This window comes from Gossypium raimondii, chromosome 1, assembly GCF_025698545.1.
Source record: "Gossypium raimondii isolate GPD5lz chromosome 1, ASM2569854v1, whole genome shotgun sequence".
In the NCBI taxonomy this organism is placed as follows: Eukaryota; Viridiplantae; Streptophyta; class Magnoliopsida; order Malvales; family Malvaceae; genus Gossypium; species Gossypium raimondii.
In genome coordinates this window covers 39,267,976-39,279,445 of record NC_068565.1, presented here as the reverse complement: position 1 = coordinate 39,279,445, position 11,470 = coordinate 39,267,976, and the positions used below count along the sequence as shown (strand labels likewise).

General features: G+C 32.5%; 1 protein-coding gene across 1 annotated transcript; it reads right to left on the bottom strand.

Annotated features, from left to right (window-relative positions):
- Positions 1–8,982: 8,982 nt before the first annotated feature.
- Positions 8,983–10,988, bottom strand: LOC105785795 (2-phytyl-1,4-beta-naphthoquinone methyltransferase, chloroplastic). Its single transcript, XM_012611958.2, has 8 exons — positions 10,822–10,988; positions 10,669–10,733; positions 10,513–10,603; positions 10,360–10,448; positions 10,066–10,199; positions 9,890–9,951; positions 9,648–9,747; positions 8,983–9,294 (listed from the first exon to the last, which is right to left on the bottom strand). The coding sequence occupies exons 1-8, from the start codon at positions 10,939–10,941 to the stop codon at positions 9,194–9,196; spliced, it is 762 nt and encodes a 253-aa protein (XP_012467412.1). The 5' UTR covers positions 10,942–10,988; the 3' UTR covers positions 8,983–9,193.
- Between the last annotated feature and the right edge of the window lie 482 nt (positions 10,989–11,470).

Sequence of the window (11,470 nt, the reverse complement as noted above, 5' to 3'; positions counted from 1 at the left end):
ATTAGTAATGGAAAATTTTCTAATTGTTTGAATGACGATCACATTTCAGTCGATCAATTACAAATGGTAAGAATTTTTTATTATATTTAATCTAATTTAATTTAAATATTTTTTTGTTATACTGAAATTTAATAATTTGTATTTTTTTAATATAGTTGGAAGATCGGATTTTAGAGATGTATATTTTTAAGCTACCCGCTCCTCTATTGTCCTTAATCGAACCATACTTGAGAGATGCGGGATTTTTGCATGTGACTCATATGGGTAGGGGGTGTGAATTGGACTCCACACTTGTAAACACGTTGGTGGAAAGGCGGAGACCCGATACGCATACATTTCATCTTCCATGCGACGAGTGTATTGTCACACTTGAGGACGTGCAGTTACAACTCAGGTTATCGGTGGATGGGCTGGTAGTAACTGGGTTAGTTGTCATAGTTGATTGAAGAGGTGTATGCGAGTAACTTTTAGGAAGGTTTCAGACACGATTTATGAAGCCTAAATAGAAATGAATTAGTTGAAAAGAAATTTCGGTGGGTTGATGCGGAATTGAGTGAAGTCCAAATAGAACAACACGCTCGGGCGTACATCTTTATGATCATCAAGGGTCTCTTAATGCCTGATAAATCATGAAATCTTGTCCGTTTAAGGTGACTACTAAAACTCGTGGACTTTAGATGTGTTGGGGGTCAGTTGTGTTCGCGACATTGTACCGGTAGATCTGTCGAACGATGGAACCACAAAAATAAAATTAGTGGTTGCATGTTACTACTGCAATTATGGGTGTGGTACTGACTACCATTTTTATGTCTTCAAGCAAACTACCCTTATACATTCTCACTCATAACAAGGTAAAATTTATTAGATAATATATTTATCATAATAAAATTATTTAAATTTTAAATTATTGTGTTAACATATTATTTCAATAGGTGGAACCATGTGCTGAGTTACGTGGGACTACGGAGAAGCTTTAAGATATACAACTTCTATTACTTCAATGATCGGAAGCAAATGTATGTATTTTTTAAATTTGAATTATATAATATTAACGTAGTTGATTTAAAAATTAATAGTATATATAATTAAAATTTTTATTATTTTAATATAGTTTAAAAGGACAACATACTCCGATCCGAGAATTCAAGAATGCATTCTGTTTGAATTCTTGGTGAATCCCAACATCTGACACATGAAGATGCCATTGGTAGTGTACACTACAGTGGAGATGCACGAATCAAAGAGATTTATGTGGCAGTTCGAATTTAGGAAAACGATTCCGCTAACACTCTAAAACATCAAAGATCTGCACCATATCGACTTGCAGGAGAGAACAAATGAAAATTGGCATATATTTCATGCGGAATATATCAACATTTGGAACAATAGGTATGACTTTTTACCTACTCGCAAGGCCATTATCGTCCCGGAGTTAGCCTGCGATCTAGAGAACATGCCATGGTTTAGACACTATGGCAAGCCATATCTACTAACGGAAGAGATGAAGGGTTGACAACGTCATACGAGGAAGCCACGATGGGCGCCTAGGCATACAAGGTTTGGAGCAGTTAACGCGGCGGGTCCATCATCTACGCCAATGCAAAAACCAACACTGATGGATGCACCACCAGCCGGTCAATATGACTCAACTTATTCTGGTGCTTTCACAAACCTCGTCACTTTTTCACAAGCACTACATTTTTTTGCTTCTATATCGATGCTAGGTTTTATTTTTGGACCACTACCTTCGTCCTCGGCATATTACACGCCAATGCCATTGACGTTTCAGACTCTGACGATAACATATAAGTTATTTATGTTAGGGGTGCCGATTGGAAGTCCGATTGTTTTGCCATTGGTGTATGGGACAGAATATGGTTATATGTCTATGGTATCGATAACACCTCCGGGGTCATTGTTCTAATAAGGTAGACCATCTTCGCAACCACTTGTTTCTAGAACAGAAGATATATAATGGCAACCAAGAAGCACTCTGTAATCAACCACGGATGAAAGTGAAGAAGATGAAAGGTCGATACCACAACCTGTACCTAAAGGTGGACTTAATGATGAAGACGAGGAGGCCGATATATAGCTTGAATGAAGAGGAAATTCGACTCGCAACCGAAAACCACCTCGTTGTGGCACACATTTTGATTGAGGATATAAATTATTTTCTTTTTGTACTTCTCATGTAAATTTTAATTATTTAGCTAAGTTATAGTTGATAATATTATATCGATATTGGATGTGAAATGTTTTAAATAAATATCATTTTTGAATCAAAATTGGTTATCGTTGTCATTTTATATTGTTGAATCAAGTCTACATGAGAAAATTAGAATAAAATTGTATATTATATTGTTCTCTATAGTATAATAAAAACACGTATTTACAAATTACAAAAAACTTGAGTATGAATGAAAAAAAATCAACAAATAGATTTCAGTTAAAAAAATAATAAATTGGTTAATGAAGTGTTGTCCTTATATAATCCCGTCGATATAGACATGATGTGTAAAACTGAACGTGAATAATGGCAATGTAGAACGATCGCAAAGCAATAAGAAAGAAAAATAAAATACAAAGATTTTACTTGGAAATATTTTTGGGAAAAAAATCACGGGGATAGAAGAAGAAAATTCACTAATGTATCGAATGATACAAAAGGAGTTTCAATTACATCTATTTGAAGGTTGCAAAACCTTATTCTAATCAATGTCAAATAGAAGAAATGTACTTTAAGCCTCCACAGGTCCCCTAATTTTACTACTGTGTTATTTCTTTAATAAGGATTCGGGTCACACAACTTTAACAGTCTCTACCTTGATACGAATTCTCAACGAACAAGTTCCCCACCTCTTCTATAAAACCCCTAAAGGAGTATTCTTCAACAATGAACACCAACCAAATCCAAGCAATGCTCAAACTTGGTTATAAAAAGTGACTTAGTCATCATATCTGTAAGATTATCATGAGTACTAATTTTGCTTACAACAATATCACCACGAGCAATAATATCACACACAAAATGATACCAAATATCAATGTGCTTTGTTCTCTTATGAAATACTTGATCTTTCGTATGGAAGACGACACTCTGATTATCACAAAACACTATATTGATCTAAAGGTATTTATTGAGTTCACCAAAGAGTCCCTTTAACCAAATAGCTTCTTTACAAGACTCAGTAATCGCCAAGTATCTTATTTGCTGCTCCTAAATCTTTCATCTCAAAATTTCCACTAAGTTGCGCTTTGACCTTTCTTATCCCTTATTTATCTTTGACTGCTATCAACATGCTATCAACATGCCATCAACATAAAGGAGTAGATATACAAATGAACCATCACTATTTTTCTTAAAATAAACACAACTGTCAAAGCTGTTTCTTTTGAAATCATGAGTAGTTATAAATGAATTAAACATCTTGTCCCACTACCTTGGTGACTGTTTCAGGTCATAAAGGGACTTTTTCAGTAAGTAAACATAGTCCTCTTTTTCTGAGACTATAAAACCCTTTGGTTGTTGCATGTAAGTATCTTCCTCAAGTTCTCCATGTAAGAACGCTATTTTTACATCTAACTACTCAAGCTCTAAATCATACATGGTCATAATACCAAGCAAGGCTCTAATCAAACTATGCTTCAAACTAGAGAAAACACATCTGTAAAGTCTATACTTGGAATCTGACTGTAACCTTTTCCAGCTAGTCTTACTTTATATCTGGGTTCTTCAACTCTTGGAGTCCCTTCTTTCTTCTTGAACACTCATTAACAACAAACAACCTTTTTACCCTTAAGAAGCTTCATCAGATCCCATGTTCTATTCTTATGGAGTGATTTTATCTCTTTTTGCATGACAAACATCCACTTTCCTAAATCTTCATAGCTAACTACCTCGGAATAAGTAGATGGCTCTTGATTTAGATTTATATATTTAGCCACGTTTAAAGTATAATCAACTAGATTAACCTCAGCAAACCTATTTGGATGTTTAATTTATTTTTTAGGTTTATTCTTGGCAATAGAATATTATGGTAAAGAAGCAAATTTTCTCTGAGTTTTTATACTAACTTGAGGAGTACATCACTTTTCTGCTTCAGGAAAAATGCCCAAACTTTTTTGAAAAAATCATCAATAATTGTTAGCATATAATTAGCGCCACCCCTCGAAGGCACTCTAGTTGGTCCCAACGTTCCTCTTGTGTTATGGATTCCTTTAGTGAATCGAACTCTCTTTTGCTTCTCAAAAATGCAATACTCACAGAACTTTAGTTTGCTAATGCCTTGTCCATCAATAAGTCCTCTTTTGCTTAATTCTACCATGTCGTTCTCACTCATATGCCTTAGCCACATATGCCAAAGTCTAGTAACATCATCATTTGATAAGGAAGAGAAAGCGATGATTGCATCACTAGTAACAGTTAAACCTTACAAAATATATAACTTGAAAGTCTTTCTGTACTCTTTCATCACAACGAGGGAACCTTTACTAATCATTAGAACCCCACTTTCAGCTGTGTACTTATACCTTTTTAAATCAAGAGTACTCAACGAAATCAAATTTATCTTCAATTTTGGTACATGTCGTACACCACTAAGTGTTCTAACAACTCCATCAAACATATTAATTTTGATCGTGTCAATAGTTACGATTCTACATGAAGTATTATTTTCAATCAAAACAACATCTTCAGACATTGTTTCATATGTTGTAAACCAATCCCGATTGGGACTTATATGGAAAGTGCAACTAGAGTCGATGATCCACTCCTCGCTTACTTTAGAGTTATCGGTAGAAGCAACTAAGAGTTTACCATCGTTATAGTATTCTACAACATCAGCTTCACCAGATTGTTCTGGTTGTTTTCCCTTTTGATTTGCCGCCTCCTTTTTGATTTTATTTTGTAACTTATAACACTCAGACTTAATGTGCCCTCTCTTCTTGTAGAAGTTATAGGTTTTACCTCTGTTTGAAGATCTCGATCTACCCTTAGATTTACTACGATAATTTCATTCCTGTGTCTTCTCAAGATTATCATCAGTATTTTGTTCTTGTCTCTTATGAGCAATGAGACCCTCTTCTTGAGAGTTGAATCTAGGCACAAGATGCTTTATCTTGTCATACGAGGCTAAGAAAGCATAGAATTCATCAACTATGAGTCGTGACTATACAAAATCGTATCTCTAAAGGTTCAATAAGATAGGGGCAATGACCAAAGTAGAATTAACCCTAAATCTTTTTTATCATATTGAACTCCTTAGCCTCTAGGTATAAGAAAATTTCTTTAAACATAGTTAACTATTCGTGCATAGACGCACCTTCCTCCAAACAATGAACATAAAGACGTATACTTCATATGCAACTTGTTAGTTAGGGTTTTTGACATGCATAGCTGCTACAGCTTTAACCATAATGCAGCGTTGGTCTTCTTCTTCAACATGCCCTGTAGAATTTCATTCGACAGATGCAGTTGTAATTGTGTTAAAACCTTTCAATCTTTACGTTTTTTCTTTTTATCCATCAATGTCGAAGACATTTTATCTAACCCTAGCAATGCATCCTCCAAATCCATCTGTGCAAAAACTATCTACGTCTTTACCTGCCACAACGCGAATCTAGTGTTGCGATCCAACAGCGAAATATCATACTTCATTGTCACCATTAGACAAGCAACCTGAAAAAGCTCTGATACCAGTTTGTAAAATTGAACGTCGATAATGACAATATAAAACAATCGCAAAGTAATAAGAAAGAAAAATAAAAACACACATATTTTATATGAAAACCATTTCGGGAAAAAATCATGAGTAGAGAAGAAGAAAATTCACTAATGCTGAAAATCGAATGATACATAAGGAGTTTCGACTACATCTATTTAAAGGTTGGAAAACTTATTTCAAATAATGCCAAATAGAAGAAGTGTAGTTTAAGCCCTCCACAGATCCCCTAGTTTTACCATTGTATTATTTCTTTAACAATGATTCGGGTTATACAACTCTAACTTGACAGCATTGTATGTCCTCGGTTCCTACACCACCCACATAACCTTGGTTGATTTGTTTACTCCCGAATATCCATGTTGTCACGTATCCGAGTAAATGTTGGTCAACCTTTTGGTTTGCACACAATGATCTATTGGGTAACAACTTGAATGGAGCGTTTTCTCACTACCATATTCAACTCCTACAATTTCCCACTTACCCATCAAGCATTTCGGGGTTCCGGGATATTATTTTCTAAAAAAAATTGATCGACCTCAACCTCTATAAGCTACAGGTGATCAAAACTCAATTGCATTTGAAAAAATAAAAATAAAAATTTACAAACTAAGAGTTAATCAAGTAGTTCGAGTTTTGATTTTGAATTGAATCAAATTTTACAATTCGAATAATTCAAATATACGATTGTTGTAAATATCAAATTAAATAATTATTAACTTTACAACTCAAAAAATTATAAAAAATCTAAAGAATATATAGAAAACTTAAAAAATATAAAAAACTTTAAACCCTAACCCTAAACCATAAAACACTAAAATCTACAAAAACCCTAACCCTAACCCTACTTTAATAAAAATCAAAACCTTAACCTTAAAAAAATGAACCAGAAAGAAAACGCTTCCAGCTAGAAACATTTTCAACCTAATCTTGTAATTTTTCTAGAAACTGACCTAATTCGATTTTTTTAAAAAAAAATCAGCATTTTTGAAAAAGAGGATCCCAATTTCTTTACAACTTTTTTTTCTTTTTTTTTTAAGGTTAACATATATGTTGCAGTTAAATTTTCCGATTGACACTTTAATTTTTTGTTTTGGACTTGGACACATTTTGGTAGGGGTGTGCAAAATTTGGGTAAAACCGAAAAAATTAATAAATAAAATTATAATATATAAATAGGCCCACTATTCACCTAAACCCAATCCAAACCCAAGTATTCAACCCAACCCAATTATCCAACCCAACCCAATCATAAAAATTACAAATAATTTAATAAATAAAAATAAAATTCTAAAACTAAAACTAAAACTAAAGTCTAAAAGTCTAAAAATAATTTAATTATGTAGGGATTCAATTCGGTTAATTCGGGTAATTCGGTTAATTTGGTTAATTCGGTTAATTTTTAACCAAAAATAAAAAAACATATAATTTTCGGTTAATTCAGTTAACCGACCGAATTAACCGAAAAAATTTCGGTTTGGTTAATTTTTTTGAAAAAATTTCGGTTCAGTTAACAGTTAAAGATTTTAAAAGGTCGGTTAATTCGGTTAATGTTATTTCGGGTCGGTTAACCAATGAACACCCCTACATTTTGGTACCTTTACAGTGGCGTTTTAAAATTTGTTATCGTGACATTAGTGATCAATAGAAAGTTGGTACATGACAAGCTTAAAATCATGACACATGACAATTAATAATAAAAAAATTAAAAATTAAAATATCTATATAAATTTATTTTACCTGGAGAATGAACTTTTGTTTGGATTTTGAAATTGTTTTAAGTAATTTTATATATTTTAAAATTTTAATAAAATATCAGCTTTTATATATTATTACTTGAAATTTAAAAATATATAAAATTTATTTTTAAAATATATGACTTAATAAAAATTATAAAACTATTTCATCTCTAGACTGAATATGAACAAATGGTTATTTGAATTTAGAAGAGCTTGAACATTCATTTGTCCAAATTGATTTTCGACTTGCTTTTTAGTACATTTATATATTTTAATTTTATATTATTATAAATTTCAAATTAAAAATATGTAAAATCTAATTTAAAAATAAATTTATAAAAAATTATAAATTATTTAATGTCCAAAATAAATATGTAGAAATGAATGTCCATATTTTGATGAATCTGAATGTTACTTTTCTAGATTCATCCTGAACGTATTTTAATTTTTTAAAATATTAGATTTCCTATTATTTTCATTTTAAAACATAAAATATATCAATCTATAAAAAATATAAAATTATTTCACATCTAAAAAGAACATGAACATGCCGAAGTCCAAACTCAAAGACTCCTAGACATCTTTTTATCCAATTTCATTCCAAATGTGTTTTTTAGTAATTTTATAATTTTTATTTGTTAAATATTAATTTTTAATTCCTGAGGTTTTATAAACAGTTCATCTGTTAGTATTTGATATTATATGTTTTGACATTCATACAAAAAAAAAAAACTAAATATATATAAAATAACTAAAAAAATTAACACGCCTGATTGAAGTGATTAAAAAGGCACGTTTTACATGATAAAGATTTTAGCGAATGCTTCCCTAAATAAAAAAAGGGGAAAGCAAATGCTCTAAAAAATATCGCCATCCATGCTCAAAGATCATAGATGACAAAATAGTTAGATTATTGTCATCAAAGCTGATAATTTAGTCGTATGCATAAAAAAATATTATGTTGAATATTTATTAGTTTTGTTATAAGCAATACAACGATCAACCTTCCTACATATAGGTAGAAGTGAATAAAATCCTATTCAATTTGAAAATTCGATAAAAATTCAAATTTTGAATTAAATAGTTCAAGTTATTCGGATCAACTCGAATAAAAATAAAATTATTGATTTAACTCAAATATGAATTACATAATTCGAGTTATCCGAAAATTCAAATAAGAAATAGCAAAACAAAGTCGTTTTGATAAATGTTTACCCATTAAGTTAATGTTTATATAGTTAAATAATCTTGTGCTTCGTCTACTAGTTAAGTAATTGGTCTATATAAACGCAACATTGGGTATAAATAATAAGATTCATTAACTCGACTCGATTCGAAAAAAAATTCAAATTGAGTTCGATTGCTAAAATAGAATTTGTCAACTCGACTAATTTGAAATTTTTTGACTCAAGTCAATCGAATGCTCACCCCTATATATAGGTGATTTGTATATTTCTTTGGGCAAGGAGGCTTGGGGTTGGGGTGTTTTGATACCGCTTTGGAGTAGATCCAAGGCCCTGTTTAGCTAATCTATGGACACCCCCTCCGCTTTATTGCAAATTTGATGCAAAACTAAAGCATTATTCTTTTTGTAGATTTCTCAATCATAACACTAAGGATTCAATTTAACAACAAAATCCACACTGCATTTAGAAAAGGTTAGGAACTCCTATGCATGAAGATGCTTTCCTCCTCAACAACTAAACCGAACATCAAATGCATGAAATTACTTTAACGTGCGGCTACTAGGTTCCCCATGAGGCCTCCGCCTATCTCGTAATGTCTGGCATAAGAAAACCCTGCATCTAAGGCCAGTTTCTCCAATTCCTTCCCTACAACAGAGGCCAAGTATTTATTCAAAAGCTATTGTCATATCACATCCTCCCTAAACTTCGTATCAATGGTTCCGACAGTCTGAGAACCCATACATACTGCATAGTTTCGTGTGTGGATACAGTAGTTTCATTTTTGCAAAGAAAAACATCTATTTTACAAAGAAAATCTGACTAATACGCTACTGATATAGATCTAATAGACACTTTAGTTACGGGAATCTACAACTTTCTAAACAAAGATTAAATGAAGTTAGATTTCAAAGACTTAATTTGATAACATCTAGAAAAACGAATCATCAGTGAAAAGAAAATAATTCAGCATGAATAGACAGGCAATTGAAGGAATGAACCTGTTAAAAATTCATCAATGGAAGTTTTCAAATACTGGTACTCCTTGGCAAGACCGTAAACTGTTGCCGTTGGTACTACAACATTATCAATCATCCATTCCTTTCCGAAAGAAAAACTTTTGATCGTCAATGGCATCTTTCAGAATTGAACTTAATGTGCAACAAGTGCAAGGTGACATTCGTCACTACCGCAACTCTTTACGATGTTCAAAAATATAAAAAGTTGGGGCAGTGGTGTATACCTGAAACAATGCAGTAAATGGCTGCATGCTTTTATTGAAGTCGAGGATCGATACCCTTGAGCCTGCAGAAAGAAGCAACCTTTAAAGTATTTTCAATTTTCCATCAAGTTCAATTAAAAAAGAAAACCTATATGCCAACAAGAGAAACAGAAGATTTGAGTATATAGTCTATAGACCAGGCTTTAGAACTCGGAACATCTCCTGCATAGCTCGACGTTTATCAACCACATTGCGCAGCCCATAACCCATAGTAATAGCATCAAAGTAACCATTAGAAAATGGCAAATCGAGTGCATCACCTTCAACCCATCTAGATTCAATTCCAAACACAAATTATGTCATGATAAGACAAACTTATAATGGTTTTATGCACAATAGAAGATAAGTTTGTAATACTTCACCTATGACCTCCATTATTGAAAGAGCATTTTCATACTAGTTAGTTAACAACAAGATTTACCAGTGCTCACTCAATGTTATTGTAGCAAGCCTTTGAAAGCAAGTATTGGCGTGATGAAGCAATTGATAGTTGTTCTTTCGAGAAATCGAGGCCAATTACCTACACACTTAGCACCTCAGATACTATTTGTATTTTGGTATAAAACAATTCAAAACAAGCATACTTTGCCGTCGGCACCGGCCTTCTCAGACATGAGGAAGGTTAAATCCCCGCTTCCACAGCACAAATCCAAGAGGGAATCTCCCGTTTTGGCCCTGTTTCAGTGCTTGGTAAATAAAAATTCAACGAAACAAAAAGGGGGAGAAATTTGAATACCAACCCACTCCATGATACAGCCATGCGTTTCCATATACGATGCTGACCCAAACTCAGCAAATCATTCAGCTGCAAATGTTGTCAAAACCAAAGGCAAAAATTACGAGAAGAAGAAGACTGGTTGAATAAAAGGATAGAGAGGTGAAAGATGGGTTACGTTATCATAAACAGGGGCAATGCGGTTAAAAAGCTGCTGGCGGTCGCTAGCGCAACGAACCGAATGGCGTTTGAACCGGGAAGTTGGTACTAGTGGAACTGAGAATTGAAGAGAATGCATTTTCTGTTCTTCGTCTGCTCAAGTTCTGAATTTTTACGTCTTTTTATCTTTTAATCGTACATTCTAAATACCGACGATCCAAATCAGGCCATTACTATTTAGGGCTTAAGTTGAGACCAAGCCCATCATCTTCACGGATGCTTGGACTGTTGTCAATTTTTCATAAAAACTCCTGTCTATTTTTATTTCGTCATTTCTTAGTTTTTTTTTTTACTTTTTCAAATTTTTAAATTTTAATTCTCATCAAACAATAATTGTTAAATTCATTAAGTAAAATTATGATATTTTCAAATTTTGGGGTGCAAAACATATTATTATATATGTAATGTCATGTCAGCTTATTATTTCCACATAATACTCATTAAAATTCAGTTAATGAATTATCGAATGTCATTTTTGTTAAGATTGAAATTTTAAAAATTGAAAAGTATAGGGAATTAGAATGATCTAGTTGAAGAAAATGGACTAAATCTACAACTGTACATATAGTACAAAAATAGTAATTAAATTTAACTAAATGAATTTAAAC